The sequence below is a fragment of the Oryx dammah genome, unplaced genomic scaffold (genome assembly GCF_014754425.2).
Source record: "Oryx dammah isolate SB20612 unplaced genomic scaffold, SCBI_Odam_1.1 HiC_scaffold_16, whole genome shotgun sequence".
Classification (NCBI taxonomy): domain Eukaryota; kingdom Metazoa; phylum Chordata; class Mammalia; order Artiodactyla; family Bovidae; genus Oryx; species Oryx dammah.
In genome coordinates this window covers 12,846,239-12,867,589 of record NW_024070200.1, presented here as the reverse complement: position 1 = coordinate 12,867,589, position 21,351 = coordinate 12,846,239, and the positions used below count along the sequence as shown (strand labels likewise).

The window sequence follows — 21,351 nt, the reverse complement described above, 5'->3', positions numbered from 1 at the left end:
GTTATATGTATTAAATGTTATATGTATTAAACGTTATATGTATTAAATAATATCTAAAAAAAATAATAACTGATTATACATAGCTACTGCTTCGGTAGTGACTGTCAAAGAACTTCTACCAATAGTATATTAATTTCCAGAAGAAATTAAAAATTATCTAAATCATTGCTTCAACAACAAATAAAGTAAGTGTTGGAATGTCCATACCTTGCATACTGAGCTGAATGGCCCTGCGGAGATCGGCCTCTTCATCTTCCATGTCAATTTCTTGGCGACTTAGTGCCAGAGCCCTCTGAAAGTCCTCCTCATCCTCGTCTAACATTCCTGTCCCATCATTTACTTCTAAGACACGTTCTAGATCTGTTTTCTGGACTCTAAAGAATAAAAGCACAAAAAATAACTGCAGGCCATTCTTTTATTGTAATTATAACACAGAGACGTTTATAAACCAAAGAAAGTTGAAAACTTACACATTTTTTTTTGCAGATAACATCTAATAATACAAAGGTACTATTGTGACATGAATTTAAGGCAATGGCACCCAACTCCAGTACTCTTGCCTGGAAAATCCCATGGATGGAGGAGCCTGGTGGGCTGCAGTTCATGGGGTCGCTAAGAGTCGGACAAGACTGAGCGAATTCACTTTCACTTTTCACTTTCATGCATTGGAGAAGGAAATGGCAACCCACTCTAGTGTTCTTGCCTGGAGAATCCCAGGGAAGGCAGAGCCTGGTGGGCTGCCGTCTCTGGGGTCGCACAGAGTCGGACACGACTGAAGCGACTTAGCAGCAGCAGCAGTATACTTAAATAATTCAGAGAGTTGATCCAAGGTTAAAACAATAAGCTACACTTAAACAGAAAGGTCTAAAAAAAAACCCACCAACAATAAAAGGACCACATCTTCATGTGAATTTAATTCTTGTAATGAAATACTATCATATACCCCACACTGCAGGCTCAGCTTTACCTCTGTTCTTTAAGTTGTGCTAATTCTTCTCCAATAAGTTTTGGTCGATGCATCTGTTGGACCCTGATCATCTGTAGAAGTTGGTCAGCTTCACAATCTGGCAGATCACCCTTAACAACAAATATAGAGTAACCTAAAAAAAAAGGCAAAAATTATCTACAACAGCTAGCAAGTGATTCAAAATGGACTGAAAATGATTGCAGACAGAGAGGCAGCACAACAGCAGAAGACCACCAACCAAGGAGTGAGGAAGACCTGGGTCCAAATAATGGTTCTTACACTTTTCAGTGTGGTGGTCTAGGACAAATTACTTAAGGTCTTTAAGCCTCACTTCCATATATATAAATTTCTTCAATTGGTCTTAGCTGGATCTTTCACTGTGGCACGTGGGCTTAGCTGCTCGGTGGCATGTGGATCTTATTAATAGTTTCCCAACCAGGAATCAAACTCATGTCCCCTTCATTGCAAGGCAAATTCTTAACCACTGGACAACCACGGAAGTCCCTCTAAACCTCTTCACCTGTAAAATGGGAATAGCCATCTCATAGAGTGACTATGAGAAGTATTTGAATCTGAAAAGGGCTCTAATTAAGTAAGAACAAGGAAACATACCTAATTTGTGCTTAATAATTTGTGTAGAATCTGACTGGGGCAAAAATTAAGTACAAGGCTTCCCTGGTGGCTCAGTTGGTAAAGAATCTGCCTGCAATGTGGGAAACCTGGGTTCGATCCCTGGGTTGGGAAGATCCCCTGGAGAAGGGAACGACTGCCCACTCCAGTATTCTGGCCTGGAGAATTCCATGGACTATATAGTCCATGGGGTTGCAAAGAGTCGGACATGACTGAGCAACTTTACTTTCACTTTTCATGGAAATATACTTGCTGCTGCTGCTGCTAAGTCACTTCAGTCGTGTCTGACTCTGTGCGACCCCAGAGATGGCAGCCCACCAGGCTCCCCCGTCCCTGGGATTCTCCAGGCAAGAACACTGGAATGGGTTTCCATTTCCTTCTCCAATGCATGAAAGTGAAAAGTGAAAGTGAAGTCACTCAGTCATGTCTGACTCTTCACGACCCCATGAACTGCAGCCCACCAAGCTCCTCCATCCATGGGATTTTCCAGGCAAGAGAACTGGAGTGGGGTGCCATTGCCTTCTAAAACAGTGCTTGACCAAGTAGCTTACTCCCTAAGTGACAACAGAAAGGCAAGGAAAAGACTGAGGAAGAGCAAGGAGTGTGCACTCAGATAGCCTGGGTTTTAGTGCCCTGGCTCTTCTGTTTCCTAACTACCTCTGTTGATCACTTTATCCCTCTATGTCTTGATTTCTTCAACTGTTAAACAGATTATGCTGTACCTTCTGCCCAGTGCTGTTTGAGGACATGATCAAAGGATGTGTGTAAAAATCTGCAATATGGGTAAAATGAGTTATCTGTGGAAATAGCTGACCCTGACACACACCCTTCCTAACTGAAAAGAGGACCTAGAAAGCCAATACCCTAAATTCTAGTCAAGGTGTTGAAGATGTGGTTCATGTTTTGAAAAAATTACATTTGTCCAATGTAATTTTTTAATTAATACAATTCTGGAAAGCCAAGGTTTTCCCAGCTGGATACTCCATACAATAGCCGAATAAGGGTGGGCTATACCTAAGCCGTCTATGGGGTTGCACAGAGTCGGACACGACTGAAGCAACTTAGCATACCTAAGCCATTTTGATCAATTTTCATTTTTATACCATAAATTTTCTTCAACTTTGGTGCTTATTTGGCTTCCCTGGTGGCTCAGATGGTAAAGCGTCTGCCTGCAATGCAGGAGATCCGGGTTCAATCCCTGGGTCAGGAAGATCCCCTGGAGAAGGAAATGGCAACCCACTCCAGTATTCTTGCCTGGAAAATTCCATAGACTGAGGAGACTGGTAGGCTACAGTCCATGGGATTGCAAAGAGTTGGATATGACTGAGCAATTTCACTTTCACTTGGTGCTTATTATAGATATTCTTTTTGGGCATTAACAGAAAATGAAATTTTAAAAAAAGATTAAAAGGCCTATTAATGGAAAAACTCAAGAGTAAATCATAATACATTTAACACTTTTTTTCACAAACACAAGCATACTCAGAGTTCAGATGGTTGAACAGGTTTTATGCCAGTAAAACTGTTTTCTAGGTTGTGGATACACTATGTTAGCTCCCCATGCTATTCCATGAAGAGCAGAAACTGCTTTACAGAGGTGACACTGTGAGGATCTTGGGTTTTATTCAAGATTAGATTTCATTCTAAGTGTGCTAGGAAGCCACTGAAGGGTTGAAGAGTGAAAGTATGCCACAATGTGCATTATATTTTAAAAAGAGCACTCTAGGCTGCCTTCTCAATGTAATATATAGGAACCAATGTGCAAGAAGAGTGTGGCTTATGAAAACAGAAAGAGGGACAGCAAGTATGGGGAGAAAAAAAAATGAGTCTTTTGTAAACATATTCAGATTGAAATGCTTTCTGGACTTCTGAGTGGAGATGAGAAAGTTAGGGGTTTGGTGTTCGGGGTAGATGTCGATAAAAGTCTAAGGAATTACTGGCAGATAGACTTTATTTAGAGATGATATGTAAAATAATGGGACAGCACACAGTCAAGAAGTTGTTCAAGACTGACTCTGGGTCACTTCATTAGTTAGAGATTAAAGAGTAGGATCCATAAAAGGCATCTGAAAGCAGCAGCAATATGACAGGAAGCAAACTAGAGCATAGTGGCTTGGAAGAGGAGTAGAGACAGGATTTCAAAAGGGGAAGATATAGTCAGAACAAAGGTTTTAGGCATAAAGAAAAAGAGATAAAGTATATAAAATCGAAGACGTTACAACATAATGATCCTACGTGTAAACTGGAGAGACCTACATGACAACCAACCTAGTAGCAATAAGCACACCAGTGCACAGACTGTGATCTCGGATCACCATTACTAAAGGGGAAGGAAACTCACAAGACTGAAAATTCTTATTATATGACCTAAAAAGGGCTTCAAAAGGCGAGAGTGGTCATTTCAAAAGCTGGAGAGTCTAGTTCAAAAGGTTCCCACTCATCCAAGACGTGACAATATTGAGTATCAATAGTAATTACAAAAGACTAAAGCATATGAACTATGGTTTATTTCAGCTGTGCTGGGTCTTTGTCGCTGCTTGGCCTTTTCTCTAGTTTTGGGGAGCAGAGGCTACCCTCTAGTTGTGGTGTGCACACTTCTCCTTGCAGTGGCCTCTTTTGCTGTGGAGAACCGGCTCTAGAGCATGGGCTATATAGTAGTCGCAGCTCCTGGGCTCAGTAGTTGTGGTTCCAAGTCTAGACCGCAGACTCAACAGTTGTGGTACACAGGCTTAGTTATCCCATGGCACATGGGGCCTCCCTGGGCCAGGGATGGAGCCAGTGTCTCCTGCACTGGCAGGTAGATTCTTTACCACTGAGCCACCAGGGAAGCCCTGAACTATGGTTTTAATAGATTAGTTTACAATGACACCGCAGAAACAAACCAACCAGTTACCTTTGGAGACAAGATACTATGACCAAATATTTAAAACTGATAAAAGGCAAACATATTTATCCTGCTTTTTCTATATGAACTATATACTTCAAGATAACCAAACAGTTGATGAAGGAAACTCTATTTGTATAGAGAAGTCTTCCAGCTAATAAATGAAGAAATGATGGAAATCTAATTAATGAAATAACAGACTAGGCATTTATTATTAGCAGCTACTCAAATCACAAAAAGAGAGACAACTCGACATTAAGTGCCACACCATCCATGAAGAGTCTTCTGTCCTCCCAAAATGAACTTAAATCTGATCAAGTCTCTAGATCTAAGGACCAGTCTATTGCTCATCAAGGGCTCAGAGGCAGAAAAAAGGATGCAACAAGCAAAATCCAGAATGTGAGAAACAGAACAAATGACCCATTTTCTTCAATAGAAGAGGGAAAAAAATAAAGAGGAGAAACCAATAGATAGGTTTTAGAGACATAGCAATCCAAAGCAATCAAAGACCCTTATTTCAACCTGGTTTAACTATATTTTTAAAAAAAGAAAAAGAATCAAAAAGGAGATTGGAGGACTTCCCTGGTGGCCCTGTGCTAAAGCAGAATAGGTTCATTCTCTGGTCCAGGAAGACTCTGCATGCCATGGGGCAACTGAGCCCAGGTGCCACAACTCCTGTGCCCACATGCCCTAGGGCCTGCGTTCTGCAGCAAGGGCAGCCACTGCAATAAGAACGGTGTGCACTGTAAAGAGAGGGTAGCCCCTGCTCGCCACAAAGCGAAAGCCTATAAGTAGCAGTGAACCCAGCACATCCAAAAGCAAGTAAGTGAATACATTTTAAAAGGCCATTGAGAAATTTAATTCTTAGGTAGGATGACAAGGAGGAGAAAGGGGTCCGGGGTGCTCGAGGAGGAGAAAGGGACAAACATTTTTTCCTATATTCCTTTGTCTTAGTCACATAAGACTTTTTTCCCCCCTTAAACACTGAGTTGTTATGACAACAACCTATTTTGCCTAAGACTAACTTTCTTTAGTCTCATTTGCACTCATCTCACACGCTAGCAAAGTAATGTTCAAAATTCTCCAAGCCAGGTTTCAACAGTATGTGAACCATGAACTTCCAGAAGTTCAAGCTGGATTTAGAAAAGGTAGAGGAACCAGAGATCAAATTGCCAACATCTACTAGATCATTAAAAAAGCAAGAGAATTCCAGAGAAACATCTACTTCTGCTTTATTGACTATGCCCTTTGACTGTGTGGATCACAACAAACTGTGGAAAATTCTTAAAGAGATGGGAATACCAGACCACCTGACCTGCCTCTTGAGAAATCTGTATGCAGGTCAGGAAGCAACAGTTAGAGCTGGACATGGAACAATGGACTGGTTCCAAACAGGAAAAGGAGTACATCAAGGCTGTATATTGTCACCCTGCATATGTAACTTATATGCAGAGTACATCATGGGAAAAGCTGGGCTGGATGAAGCACAAGCTGGAATCAAGATTCCTGGGAGAAATATCAATAACCTTAGATATGCAGATGACACCACTCTTACAGCAGAAAGTGAAGAGGAACTAAAGAGCCTCTTGATGAAAGTGAAAGAGGAGAATGAAAAAGCTGACTCAAAATAGCATTCAAAAGACCAAGATCATGGCATCCAGTCCCATCAATTCATGACAAATGGAGAAACAGTGGAAATAGTGACAGTCTTTATTTTGGGGGGCTCCAAAACCACTGCAGATGGTGACTGCAGCCATGAAGTTAAAAGATGCTTGCTCCTTGGAAGAAAAGCTATGACCAACCTAGACAGCATATTAAAAGGCAGAGACATTACTTTGCCAACAAAGGTCCATGTAGTCAAAGCTATGGTGTTTCCAGGAGTCATGAATGTTTGTGAGAGTTGGACTATAGAGAAAGCTGAGTGCCAAAGAATTGATGCTTTTGAACTGTGGTGTTGGAGAAGACTCTTGCTAGTCCCTTGGACTGCAAGGAGATCCAACCAGTCAGTCCTAAAGGAAATCAGTCCCAAATATTTATTGAAAGGACTGATGTTGAAGCTGAAATTCCAATACTTTGGCCACCTGACGTGAAGAACTGACTCATTGGAAAAGACCCTGATACTGGGAAAGATTGAAGGCAGGAGGAGAAGGGGACAACAGAGGATGAGATGGTTGGATGGCATCATTGACTCGATGGACATGAGTTTGAGCAAGCTCCAAGAGTTGGTGATGGACAGGGAAGCCTGGTATGCTGCAGTCCATGGGGTCACAAAGAGTCAGACACCACTGAGCAACTGAACTGACTAAAGACTAACGAGTGGGGCACTCACTGCCCTCTTCTGCTGTCTGTGTCAGAGCTTCCCCTATCCCTTTTCCACTGTCATAAAACTTCTACCACAGGAAGCTCTGAGTGCCTAAAGCCTCGTCTGTGGTCCTGATGCTAAATTATCTTCTTTGGAGACAACAAACAGGAAATACTGTTCACCTAAGCTATCACTGCTCTTAAAAAAACAAACAAACAGGCAATGAGAGATTTGAGTTGGCTAGTTGGTGCTATTAAAGAACTGTAATTAAATGTTTATATGTCATTAGAGTATTGTGGTTATATGTATATTTTTAAAGAGTCTTTGCTTTTAAAGACTTTAATTTAAAAAATCTACAAAGATGATGAGTATTTTCTTAGAATAAACTGGAAACAGAAGTGGGTAGGGTATAAGTAAAACAAGACTGGCCATGAGATATTTGTTGAGGTTGGGCAAAGGGTATATCACATTGTTTTCTATACTTTCATACTTGTTTGAAAGTTTTGATAAGAAAATTTTGTTTCATTCTCTTTAAAGGAGGGTATACTAAACTATACTCTCAAAAAAGATGATGTCAAAGGAAGACTGAGAACTGAATACTGGCATTGGCAAACTGGAAGTCACTGGAGACACTAAGAGGGTTTTCAGTGACATATTGGTTATCACAGTGTTACTGCAACGAGTTCACGCACAGGAGACAATGCACTAGAGATTATTCTAAGGAGAAAGAAAAAATGGGAGACTGCGGGAGTTTCCTGGCACTGAAAGAAGTTTTTTCTTTTTAATCAATGGAGAGAAAGAGCTTATTTCTCTACAGTAGGATAATAAGATAAAAGAGGGAACCCACATAGGAGAGTAGAGCAACAAAAGCAGAAGCAAAGGTCCTGATTACGTGGGAGGAGCTGAGATCTAGCCCCAGAGTGGAGACATTGGACCTGGTTAAGAGCAGGGAACAGCTCACCTACTCTCATAGCCTGAAAGCACAGGAAGAGAGAGAATCAGGGTGATGATCTGCTGACAGAAGAACAAGGATGTTCTCTTTTAATTGCTCCTGTTTTCATAGTAGAATATAAAGGACAGCCATAAGCTAGGAGTCAGGAAGGGGGAGGGGATGGTGAGAGGTCTGAAGAAGCTGTGCAGTCATCATCCTGGGAAGTGGTAGGTGAGCTTACTGCAAGAATGTGGTAGGGATATCAAGTAGCACGGAAGGCTCATTTGAAGTTTGTGATCCTAAATTTAAAGCAAAATTGATCATATTTTATACTGCATCTTTATGCTCAACTGCTCTGATGGAGGAGGACTGGACAAGTCCAAGATTGGATTTTAACCAGGGTTGGGATTTTTGTCATAAAAGTATGATGGAGGGAGAAAGAGGAAGGAGCTGAGAAGCGCAACAGTGTGTTATAGTGATAATAACTGAATGATAATGAATTATAATGATGATTACAGAAAACAGGTGGGATAATACAGGAAGTAAGGACCTAAGGGGAATGTTTAGGCTTGTAATAGGGTTTAAAGAATTGTTACAAAGGAAAAAAGAACAGAGAGAATATGGTATAAAGATAGGAGACAAAAGTCTAAGAATAGGACGCTTATAATTAGAATTTGAAGGTGGTACAGTTATTAGTAATGGCAAGCAAGAGTGAAAAAAAAAAGATCTTTGAAAGAAGCAAGAGATTGGATTGGGCTGATTTTTGATGTAGAAACCACCAAGAATGATGAAAAGAGTTGAAGGAAAGCCATTATACTGAGTCAGATCCGAAATCTTCAATGGAAAAGGAGGAAGATCAGACTTCCAAAGACTGCAAAAGAGCAAGGAGTAGACTTTACTCTAGTGATATATACTTCAAAGGAGCTGCAGTTTCTAGGAAAGAAGAGTGACCTAGAAGGGGTAAGGATGAACTAGAAGAATAGCTAAGCCTCTCCTTGGCTCTGTGGTATGTGGGGTCTGGAAGACAAAAAGGCCGTAACATAGAAGGTCTGCAAAGGAATCAGCCTCATCAGGGGAGGGCCAGGTGTCAGCAAGAATGCCCAAAGAGAAGGATGATTCAAATCGCAGTCTAAAACTTACCATATAAAACAAAGATTATTTCCCTGCTTCTGCCACAAAAGCACTATTGTTACACTTGCTTCTAAAGAGATGGTTTTATTTAGCTACACTTACTTCTAAAGAGAAGGTTTTATTTAGCCACACTCACTTCTATTGAGACAGTTCCTACACAGTTGGTATACTCACTTCTAGTGAGATAGTTTCATTTAGCTACTTCATAAGATAACATAAAATGTTCAGTCTTTACTTACCTTCCTGTTGTAACTGAGCCAAGAAAAGTGCAAGGTATGTGTCTGATATTAATTCTGGACCCGTCAAAAGAGAATTCAAGTTGAACCACTGGAAAACAAATTGTCAATATTTAAGTTAGTGCACATTGTAAGTAATAAGTTTCACATGCTATGAATTGGATATACCACCCCCATCTAAACTTAGTAAGACTGTTTAAACACTGAAAACATGTCAAATTAAGATTTTTTAAAAGTAATTAAATCATACAATTTTTAAAAACTGAAATAAAATGCTGCAATTTTTCACTATTAAATGTTTTAAGTTTGCTTTAAGCCATAAACTTTAAATCCCCCCTTCAAAAAAGAAAAGAAACTGATAGTACTTTAAAGCACCCTTATTGTAGCCATAATTAAATCTTTTTCAAAGGAACAGTCCAACAAAACCCTAATCATATTATATTGATGTGGAAGAAAAATGACAACTGCCAAGTTTTCCTACTGTCGATAATTTTGGTCAAAATATTTTAATTGTGAGAAAGCTAGACATTCCAGGAAGAGAATTTTTAACCGCCAACTCATTTTTAAAAGATCACTAAACCACTACTGCATGTAATTAACATCATTTGTTCACTATTTCATGGGCATCCTAATTTACCCCACAAGATACAGTAGTTTCAGAAGTTATTGTCAGCATCATCACCAAATGCTTTTTGTGAATTTTACCAGAGATGGTAATATTTTTCTCATTTTTTTCTTTATACAGGGGCCTCAGACAAGAGTCTACAGTGAAAAATACAATTTTAATCAAAAATATAAATTAGAACCAAAGATGATAAGCCGTAATTTGACATTTCCAGCACTGCCATTCCCTTCTCCAGAGGGTCTTCCCAACCCAGGGACTGAACCCAGGTCTCTTGCATGGCAGGTAGATTCTTTACCATCTGAGCTACCAGGGAAGTTTGTCTAAGATAATGAGTTTGTCTAAGATAATGTGAAATCTGTAAATTCAATTTTGAAGAACTAAAATTTACAAAATTTCTCAAAATAATAAAGTAAGTTTACATACAAATCAATACAAAGGAATTCCAGACTCTAAAACTTCAGATCTTGAAAGTGAAGAACAGCTGATCATATTTTTAAATATTTAAATAAAACTCCTAGGTTAAACACACTTGGGAGAGTCCTGCCTTGGTTTTTCCCAGAGTTGATTCCTACCTGCGTGGGTCTCTCCTGCACCAAACCACACTAACTTACTTGCTCTTTGCCACCCAAGAGGGACCATTTAAGATGAAGTTGCTTCTAAGCAGCAAACTTAAAATAGTAGGGCTTTCGTTTTAGAATTAGCTTGTATTGATTTAACTCAATGTACTCTTTCCTGATTTCCTTTTGTTTTCGTATTAGCTTATTTAAAAAAAAAGATTTATTTAAGTGTACTTGAAATGTAGTAGACTGTAATATATTAAATGTACAATTTGAAGTTTTAACATATGTATATGCCCATGAAACCATCCCCACCACCAAGGGAGTGAACATTTTTGTCACTGCCAAGTTTCCCGGGCCCCTTGTAACCCTCATCCACTGTTCCTTGCCTCCCTCATCGGGGCAATCACTGTCATTAAAGATTAGTTTACATGTTCTATGCTTTTATATAAATGGAACACTATAGTGAGCCCCTGGTGGCTCAGACGTTAAAGAGTCTGCCTGAAGTATGGGAAACCCAGGTTTGATCCCTGTGTTGGGAGATCCCCTGGAGAAGGAAATGGCAAGCCACTCCAGTATTCTTGCCTGGAGAATCTCATGGACAGAGGAGCCTGGCAGGCCACAGTCCATGGAGTCGCAGAGAGTCAGACACAACTAAGCAACTTCACTTTCTTCTTTTCTACTCTATGGATAGTATTTTGTGTCTAGTTTCTTTCACTCAGCATAATTAATTTGAGGTTCATCCACATTGTTGCATGTATCAATAATTCATTTTTTTTCATTACATTAATGTTTTCAGTAACCCTCTTTCAAAGAGTCAAAATTCTGAGAAAAAGGACATTAAAAGTTGTCCAAAATGGTATTGGGTATACAAAAATCACTGGTAATTATTTTTAAAAATAACACTTTGGTACTTTTCTTGATCTTATAAAAGCCTTGCTCAACGCTCAAGACACATTCCATTTTTTTTCAATAGAAATGATTTATGTAGACACATGTATTACATGGCATTTTGGAATGTGAATAACCTTCTTAAGCTAAAGCAAACATGGCTGAAGATTTTTATTCATACCGGACACTATTTCAGGCTTTGTGACACTGCTATGCTTAACACAAACCTATGAAAAATAGAAGTTAGCTGACAGAACATCTTGGTCACATAAAAACTTACTTATGTTTAAATATGGCTGTCTTGTCTTAAATAGAGAATTTTACTTATGTCCTATCTATCTAGATTGTAACCAGGCCACAAGTACACATTACTGGTGTGTTTCGTCATCTTTAAGGCACCAATTCCTTACATTAGTTGGAAATGAGGTACAGAATGAGAAAAAAGACAGGCAAGGAGGAGAAGTGTTACCTGTTTTCCTAATTTTCTAACTGTAAACCAGTGTTCTTTATAGTTGCATATAAATGATCTTTCATTTCTAGAAATAGGAAAAAGCACATATGCAATATTAAGTTGAAATATTAGAATCATATTCATTTAGTTTGTCAATTAGAAAATACTATACAAAACCTATGATGACTTAGGATTATATTTACAGTTTTAAGAATCACTGATTTTTTAAAAATTACAAAACAGCATAAGTCTCTGTGGAGATTGGTGATGCCATACAGAAACAACAGCACCACACCCCATTCAAGGATCAGCTCTGCACTGCCACACATGGAGGGGTCAGGGAGGCTTGGGGGACAGATGTTCACAGACAGCCCCAGAAGGCAAACCAGGAAAACCTGAGGGGATAAAATGGGGACTATCACAACAAAAGCAGGCCAGGCTTATTTTTCCCCTTTAAGAAAGTATAAACTTAAAAATCAAATATAGGAAAAGCAAAATAATCTTACATGGGATCAATCCTGAGCCTCTGGTACTCTGGACTGTTAAACAGGATTAGTTCTAAACCCCAAACTTTCAAGGCATTGCTTATAACCTGTTAAAAAAAAAATTTTTTTTTTTTTAAATCCCAAATAAGTAGTGTTAAGGCCACGTTAGTTGTAGAAACAATTTTAGTTCATAGATAAATTTCCCCAGTAGGCTATGGGTTTTAGAGTGCATGTGCGCGTGTGTATGTGTGTGTGTGTGCACATGGATATATCACTATATGCACCAACTATCCATAAATAACAATATAGACATAACATTTAAAAGAGTACCTTTTACACTAAGTTTCTGGAATTGTATGAGAACCATACAATTCCTAGATAGAACTGCCTCCAAAATCTAGATGTATATTCTATCCAGGAAGTGCTACTCTTCAAACAAGTCCATTGCATTCATTTGGCTGCTATTGAGTTCCGCTTTAGAAAACTGACAGTCAACTTACTATATGGAATAATGATAATTTTATGTCTATCAAAATGAATTATTTTTGAGGATTTAAACTGACGTTTTCATCAATTCTAAACTTCTTTTATCGTGGGTTTGTGATTTGTAGGAAATCAAAAGATAAACCGGATTATTTCAAACTAAGGAAAATAAAGAAGGAAAATTTTTGAAAATTCACCACCTACCCTCCAAGGTACCCAACAAAGCAGCATGTGAGCCAGGCATGAGTATAGACAAACAGTGAATAATCTGCACTGGGCAAGTGTGGACTGGTGCCCAGAGCAGCACCACACAAACAGGAAATGGCGCGCGCTGAGCCCATTCAGGCCCCTGCTCTGGGCCCGGCAGCAGCTGTTACCTGTAACCACCCACAGTGAAGCCCTGGCTGCAAATGCTGGTGACCGAGGAGTCCAGGAGGACCGAACAGGGGAACACATACAGAGATATCTCCAGGTCCCCCAAGAGAGCTTCTGAAGAACTCTGGATCCACCTCACAGGTGTTAGGAATGGAATCAAAGAGCCACAGATGAAAGAATCAATCTCACGAGTATCATATATATATTCACCCACAGAATTCAAGGGGAGCAATAAGTTCACAAAAAGGGAAAAGATGAAAGCTGCAGACCATAATGAAGGAATCCAATCCTGGTAGGCTGATTTAAATGCAAGGTTAGCAAAGGGCTCCCCTCTGTCCATGGGATTTCCCAGGCAAGAATACTGGAGTGGGTTGTCATTTCTCTCTCCAGGAGATCTTCCTGACCCAGGGAGCAAAACTGTGTCTCCTTCATTGGCAGGCGGATTCTCTACTGCTGATCCGTGAGGAAAGCCTTTGAAACACTGTGACTTACTGGAATTACACTTATTAGCACACAGATTCAAATTAACACCCTCCTTTGAAAAAGGCCTTCTCTAAAATGAAGAATCTACTGTCCTAATTTTCATGTGTATCTATATAGAAAATTAGTATTCTAAAGGATAATCTTATACTCTTATACTCAACCTACTGGAGGGACTTCTGAAGGTCACATCAATACGGTGACTTTGAAAGGCTGTGAAAAGCATACCCTGAGTTTACTGCCTGGGATATAAACAACACTTAGCACATGCTTGTGACTACTTACTTGAATAGAGAAAAAGCCACTGTCATCCATATTTCCAGAAGGCTGCTGTTGAATTTGGAGAGGTGTTTGGGGTGGAGATTGAGGGTGGGGAAAGAAGGGTAAAGTGTCATTAGTGTGTGGATTTAAAATAACATCTTGTGCATTCCCATCTACAAAGCCAAGAGCTGGGTTATAATTAACAAGTCAGATCCCCATTGGAAGAGCAGCTCATCCCTTTCTAAACAGTATCCACATTTTTTAAGAAGCGTGATTTAGTGAGTTTAAAATCGGTACCTGCAAAAATGTGCGATAGTCTTCACTAGTAACTCCTCCTTCTGCCATTCTCATCCTCTCTTCCTCATCCAGCTGATGTGCAATTGAAGATAATTCCACAGGGCTGAAGTATTCTCCTTGTAGTAGGTTATTCAAGCAATGTTGAGCACAAAGTGAGCCTTCTTGCTAATATTTCCAAAAGAAAAAATTAAAATGTGATTTGTAAAACAGATTTGTACAGTATCTTCTCCAAAGAGATATGTAATCATTAACTTCTTAACACAGCCAAACCAAACATTTTTAGCTTTAGAAAGCATGAATAGCCCAGGTATGGGCATTTTCATTTGCTAACATTTATTTTATAATTCTACCACTAATGAAACTATAATTATATGATCAGTTATATGGTCAAAACTTAATGATTTATATTAAACAAACATCACCTATGTAAAATCTCATATTTTACTAAAAATTACTCTACAATAAACATTTAGCCTCCCTCACTTTCAGTAGCTAAAATAAATTCACTTTTGAAGATTCCATGGTAAATTACTAATGCTGAAAAGAACATTTAATCCCTAGAACATTTGTTCTTTCAACAAGATTTAAATGGTCGTTCATGGGATGTTTATGTACTCCATTTAATGAGTACATTTAAATGTTCGTTCATGGAATTTCAAATCCATGAACAGATGAATCTCAAGAACTGACCCAGTAAGACAAATTCTCTTCCATGTTTATGGAGACTTGTAGTTACAAAAATGAGGTTCTCTTAAAGAAAGATAAGGCACACACTGTGGTGCAATGAGCAATACTGTCCAGAAAATCATGCTTGGAGCTCACTTCTAGACAAGGCAGCAAGGAGACCGCATCCAAGCTTGGGTCTCCAAGGGATCGCTGGCTTCCTGTTATGGGGGTGGGAAGAATACAACTTTCTACAAGCCCCAGGGTCTTCAGGCACTGGGCAACTGGCTTTTTCACACTGCTGGCACCCAAACCTAAACCCAGGCTACCTTCAACTAAGTAGCCTGAGTATCACCCGTCTCCCCTCAACAATGCTGCTCTCCTGTTTCCCTGTAAGAAGGGAGACTCGTGGGTGGATGAGGTCCCTCCCTGTGCATGCAGCACTGGGCTGACTCCAAGGGATGATGACAGTTGGGAGAATACCTTCTCCTGCTAATAACCCCGATGCTCTAAGTTATCCATTTCCCTAGAAAAGTCTATTCTTTAACCCAGCCTGTCTGACATCCTGCAATTTGTTCTGAGCTATGTCTCACAACAGATCCCCAAAGACCAACACCATGCAAGACACATCTTTTTCCTCATTTCATTTTCTGGGAACAAAATTCAGCAATGCAGCATCGAGACAGTCTAGGTGTGAGCTAGGGGGCTGAGACAAGTTTATCTTCTTATTTTGGTGCTGAATACACAGCTTGAACTTAACAAAGGCACTACCTACCCCTCAAATCATGGCTACAATGGCGAGAAGAGGACTTGTCTGCACCTCTTTTTCCTTCGACTGTATTTCTACTACCAGAAAGCACCTCCCACTGAATAATATGTGAGTTGGAGGGAAAGACCCTGATGCTGGGAAAGATTGAAGGTGGGAGGAGAAGGGGATGACAGAGGATGAGATGGCTGGATGGCATCACCGACTCATGGACATGAGTATAACTACACTCCAGGAGTTGGTGATGGACAGGGAGGTCTGGCGTGCTGCAGTCCATGGGGTCGCAGAGAGTCAGACACGACTGAGCGACTGAACTGAACTGAACAGATGTCCTACTTATACTCTAATCAAAAATGGGCAAGACAAGCAAGCACTCACAAGGGGATAGCCAATGAATTAAAAAACACAAAAGGTGGCTCACCTTCATTTAACTATGAGAGGAATGCATATTAATGTTAACAGTATGTTATTACTACACACTCCAGAATGACTAAAATGTTGCAGAGGATTAAAGACATCAAAACTGTTTCACACTACTGATGAAAGTGTAAATTAGTATAACCACTTTGGAAAACTATCTGGAGTATCTACTACAGCTTGCTGCTGCTGCTGCTGCTAAGTCGCTTCAGTCGTGTCCGACTCTGTGCGACCCCATAGACAGCAGCCCACCAGGCTCCCCTGTCCCTGGGATTCTCCAGGCAAGAACACTGGAATGGGTTGCCATTTCCTTCTCTAATGCATGAAAGTGAAAAGTGAAAGTGAAGTCGCTCAGTCGTGTCCGCCTCTTAGCGACCCCATGGACTGCGGCCCACCAGGCTCCTCCATCCATGGGATTTGCCAGGCAAGAGTACTGGAGTTAACATATACCAATGCTATAATCTAGTAATTCCACCATTAGGTACATAGCATAAGCAACAGAAATGCATACAGATGTACATCAAAAGATACGTATAACAATGTTCATAGATGCATTATTTGTACTGGCCCCTAAACTGGAAACTACCCAAATGCTCCTCATAGTCCAATGGCTAAAATGTGTGATATTCACAAAGAAATACTATATAACATACCATGTAACAACGAGTTGCTCAGTTGCCACCAGATTCTTTGTAACCCCATGGATTGTAGCCTCCCAGGCTCCTCAGTCTGTGGAATTCTTCAGGCAAGAATACTGGAGTGGGTTGCCATTTCCTACTCCAGGGGATCTTCCTGACCCACGGATAGAACCTGGGTCTACCTGCATTGCAGGCAGAATTTTTTACCATCTGAGCCATCAAGGAAGCCCTATTATATTGACCACCAAACTGGAAACTACTCAAAGGCTCCTCCCAGGAGTATGGCTAAATTGTGTTACATTCACAAAGAAATACTATGTAACAACATACTATGTAACAGTGAGTCTACTCAAAGGCTCCTCCCAGGAGAATGGCTAAATTGTGTTATAGTCACAAAGAAATACTATATAACAACATACTATGTAACAGAAAATTAACTATATAACATAACAATACTAGTGAGTTAACTACAACTACCTGCAACAAAATGGGTAACTCAATCAGTGTTAAACACAGTTCAGTTCAGTCTCGTGTTCGACTCTTTGCGACCCCATGAATCCCAGCACACACAAGACAGACTCAAAAGAGTATACTCTATACGATTCCATTTATGAAATCTCAAAACAGACAAAACTGATTAATTGATGATGTTAGAAATCAGGATAGAGGTTAAACTTGCAGGGGTGGAGGGAGCCTTGGTATCCTGGAAGAGGACAGAGGGGGCTTACAGGATGCAGGTAAATGTTCTATTACTTGATGTAAGTATTATTTACACACGGGTCCATTTCATGAGAATTCACTGAGCTGTACTCTTATGATCTGGGTGCCCCTACACGTGTTATCCTTAATAAAAAATTCAAATAACAACAAAAAAGTCTCTATTAAGATAGGCTATTTCACTTCAAGAGCTACCTAATATAGTGACCAGATACTGCAAACAGCAGAGGTAGGATTCAAACCCAGGCAGAGTTTGTACTATTAACACTTCCTTAAGACACTTATTTGGAACTCGGTGATTCTTAAACCTCAAATAGCCTGAAGATGGATAGGAAAGAACAGTCTCTCTCACACACACACAACAAAAACATCATGAATGTCATAAAGTCAACACTCAGCATCTTTCCAGTATTTTCACTAATTTTAAATATAATCCCAACAAGTTTGGTTAGCATTCTCAGTTGTAAATGCATAAAAGTATCAATTCAGATGGCAAAATAATAACCTCACCAACAGCAGTCGGCAATAGAAGTGATAATGACAGAAAGCAGGTACCAGAACCAAAAAAAAAACCAAAAAAACAAAAACTGAAACAACAACAACAAAAAACCAGTACTAGGTGGCCATGTAGCGTTAGGGTTTAAGTTAGTGACTGGCAAACTCTAGCCCGTGGGCCATATTCCCTCTGCCCCAGTAGCTAAGAATGATTTTCACATATTTAGATGCTTGGGAAAGCATAGATACACACACACACATACATATGAATATGTGAGAACATAAATGACTTGCAAAGTCTAAAATATTTACAGAAAACCTGTTTATATAAACAGCACCATATCATCTTAGATGCTCAAGGAACACTCTTGATTCATTCAGATATTTATTGAACACCTACTATGTGCCAGATACTGGGGATATATCAATAAACAACTCTTGATTTTACATTTCAACTTATTAAAGGGCACTTCAACTTATTAAAGGGTCACTTATTAAAGTGACAACTCTGAAAATGGGGAAATCAGAACTCCAAGAGGAAGCGGCTGCAAAATTCTCTGCAGGCAGACATCCCTACATGCACAGATTCCTATCAGCCCCAGTTGGTTCTCTGGCTCTCCAAATCCAGGACCTGGAGTTAAATACATGAGGAGCAGGGGAAGGGAGTGCTCTGGAAAATGTCATATTGATTCAAACATCCCCAAAATGGCCTCTGTAGAAGATGGGCAACAGGTCCGTGGTTATAGGCGCTTTCCTTACCTCTGAAATATCCCTGTAGAACTTGAGTCTTCATTTGCTAAGTACATGTAAGGTGATGAGGGTAAATGTGTTCTTGAAAAGTCTTTAAATCTATATTCAGGCTGATAATTCAGAGTGAGTGCTCTAAGTTAAGTGGATTTTCATTAGGCTAGTGTCCAACTTCTTCTGATCCCATGATTAAGTGGTTACCCCCACTGCAATCTATCTAAACTAGGTACCAATGATTTAAAAAAAAAAAAACAAAAAACATTGCATGGTCCTCAAAAAGTGATGTGGAAAAATTTAAAGTTTTCAATGTGAAACATCTGGTCCTACACCAAAGCTTCTGAAATTAGTCATAAAAATATGTCCACTCAATGTTCTTTTCATCTAATCTCCTTAGCCAAGCAACTAAATTTCTCTTGTCCAGGATTCATATATGTCAGCCAACTGAAAAGATTAATGATAATCAAACACTGAGTCCTTCCTCATTCACCAAAAAAAAAAAAAAAAACCTGAAATGTTTTCTATAAAGAAAAGCATTCCATAACAATTTGTTTGAATTTATACTGCACTTTGTCTCTAATTGCTTTGATTGCTGTGTGCATTTTAAAATGGATATATAAGTATTTAACAAAACACAACCCCTTTGCTCCTACTAAATAACAGCCTCAGCAGCAACTCATTACAAACATGAAACTATTATGAAATAAGATATGTGTTTAAGCCGACCTGAGGAAGGTTTCATTCACACTCAAATGAAATGGTAATTGTATGCGAAAAAAGACGAGTTTATCCACATGCCACAAACATTAATCTTCAAGTGCACAGTCATGGAAGAATCAAAGCACAATGGGCTAGGCAGACAACAACATTATTCCTGCCCATCCTTAATACCTAACCAGAAAGCTGGCCTCCTGATCCGGAAAGATGCCACTACCGAAAGAAACGAAACCCAAACACCTCGTAACAGAAACTCTTGTGACGACTTCCCAGTGCAGAGGCGCACCGGGTTCCCTACTTCACTTCGCTGAAGTGTCACGCCCTCCATGGGACGAGCCAAGGTCCCTGCCTCGAGAGGCTTACGGACCCAGTGCAGGACAAGGATCTAAGGGTATGGGAGATTCCAATATAGAACGGAGAAGCCCAGAGAAGGAAAAGTTAATTCTTCCAAGGACTAGGACTGGCAGAGTGGGGTGGAGTTGAGAAGGATAGAGGGAGATGTCCGAGAGGTGACTAGCTAGGATGTGGGGAAACGGAGAGAGGGGGACAGGAGAAGAAATTTCACGGAAAGTGGAGGGGAAGCGCTGAAGCCATCCCCTCTCTCGTGCCCGGAGGCGCCCCCGGCCCGGCCCTTATCCCCTCCCGGCTTCCTAAACATCCCCGGACCGGGTCTCCTCCGGATCCTCCGGCACGGGCCTTGGGGTGCAATGGGGACAGCGGTGAAGCTCCCCTTGCGGGGAAGCTCCTCCCCCCCGGCGAGATCTGGATGGGGGCCTCTCGGGCCCCACCCAGCTCCCCGGGAGGCGGCGTTTCCGCGCCCCGCGCCCGCCACCGCGCCGTGGACAGCTCCCCACCGAACGTGGACACTCACTTTTTCGTGGAAGATGGACTCCATGTTTATTTGTCTGGAGCCAACGGCCCCCGCGCCGAACCACCCCCCTCCAGCTCCGCCCCCGGCCCCACCCCTCCGCCCCGCCCCGCCCCCCCGCGGTCTGCCCTGCCCACGTGCTTCACGTAGACCAATAATCCCCGGAATGCGAGTCACGTGGAGCGACGAGGCGTGAACGCTGGGGCGGTAAATGAACGGCACGTGACCTTCGTAGCGCATCCTAGCATCCCTGGGTTAGCCCCTCAAGCTGGGGAGTGCTGCAGCGCCTCCTGCCGTATGGAGGATCATCTCCCCTTCCCACTCATTGTGATGGATTCTTAAGCTTCTAGGGATTTGTTTTGAATAAGGATCACTGAGGTTCTCTGTTCTTTTTGTTTTCTACTTTTACTTTGTATTTGTATTGTCTTTTTATCATATTTGCTTACGGTAATTTAGCATCTTTCTCCTCCCCCACAGAAATTTTCATTGCATCCCTCAACACTGACCACGTGTGTGAAAATGAGAGTTATTATTTACATAGGACTTACTGGCAGGTGGGCACTCTTGGAAGTGCTTTGCATATGTTAAGAAATTTAATACAGCAAACTTTGATGTAGGTATTATTATCCCTATTTTACACAGAGGGAAATTGAGTCGTGAAGATAGTACAGCACAACTAGAAAGTCCAGACACCTTGTTACTAGATGTAAGTGTTCTGGCCGTGAAGTGGAAGCATAAATTGAGGGAGGTGAAAAGCTCGGTATAGTGGTGGAGGAAGCTGAAGGAGCAGGATAAGCACAGGTCTTGTATCCTGAAACCAGGTTAAGGAGGGTGTGCTTTAAAAAAAAAAAAATCTTCTCCTTGGCACAGAGGCATGTAGGACCTTAGTTCCCAGGTGAGGGATTGAACCCAAGTCCCCTACATTGGAAGGATGGAGTCTTAACCAATAGACTGCCAAGGAAGCTCTAGGAAGTTGTGCTTTTTACAGGCAATGGGGAGCTATAGAAAGATTTTACAAGGAGGTGAGACAGACGCAGATTTGTGTTTTAGAGTTATCAGTCTAGTGGAAGCAGAGAGCCATTACTGTCAGAGGAATCCTGGGAGAGATGACAGTGTTTGGACTAGCATCATAACTTAGTGATGGAAGGAGACCATTTTGAGAGATAATTAGCAAGTGAGACTGAAAATATGAACGTGTCCCACCCTTTGTGACCCATACACCGTCGTAGCCTGGCAGCCTCCTCTGTCCATGAAATCCTCCAGGCAGGAATATTGGTGTGGGTAGCCATTTCCTTCTCCAGGAGATCTTCTAGACCCAGGACTTGAACCCCATGTCTCCA

General features: G+C 40.8%; 1 protein-coding gene across 3 annotated transcripts in view; it reads right to left on the bottom strand.

Moving 5' to 3' along the window:
- Positions 1-20,095, bottom strand: part of ATXN3 (ataxin 3) — a 39,040-nt gene extending 18,945 nt beyond the window's left edge. For 2 of the 3 annotated variants that reach the window (XM_040256625.1, XM_040256622.1), the window contains exons 1-8: positions 20,015-20,095; positions 13,987-14,151; positions 13,714-13,758; positions 12,112-12,197; positions 11,624-11,690; positions 9,085-9,172; positions 968-1,100; positions 208-374 (exon numbers count right to left, since the gene is read on the bottom strand). In XM_040256625.1, the coding sequence (XP_040112559.1) occupies positions 208-374; positions 968-1,100; positions 9,085-9,172; positions 11,624-11,690; positions 12,112-12,197; positions 13,714-13,758; positions 13,987-14,151; positions 20,015-20,038 (775 nt within the window). In that variant the 5' untranslated portion in view covers positions 20,039-20,095. The remainder of the gene's footprint in view (positions 1-207; positions 375-967; positions 1,101-9,084; positions 9,173-11,623; positions 11,691-12,111; positions 12,198-13,713; positions 13,759-13,986; positions 14,152-20,014) is intronic. The other variant, XM_040256624.1, reaches the window with a different exon arrangement.
- Positions 20,096-21,351: the final 1,256 nt, after the last annotated feature.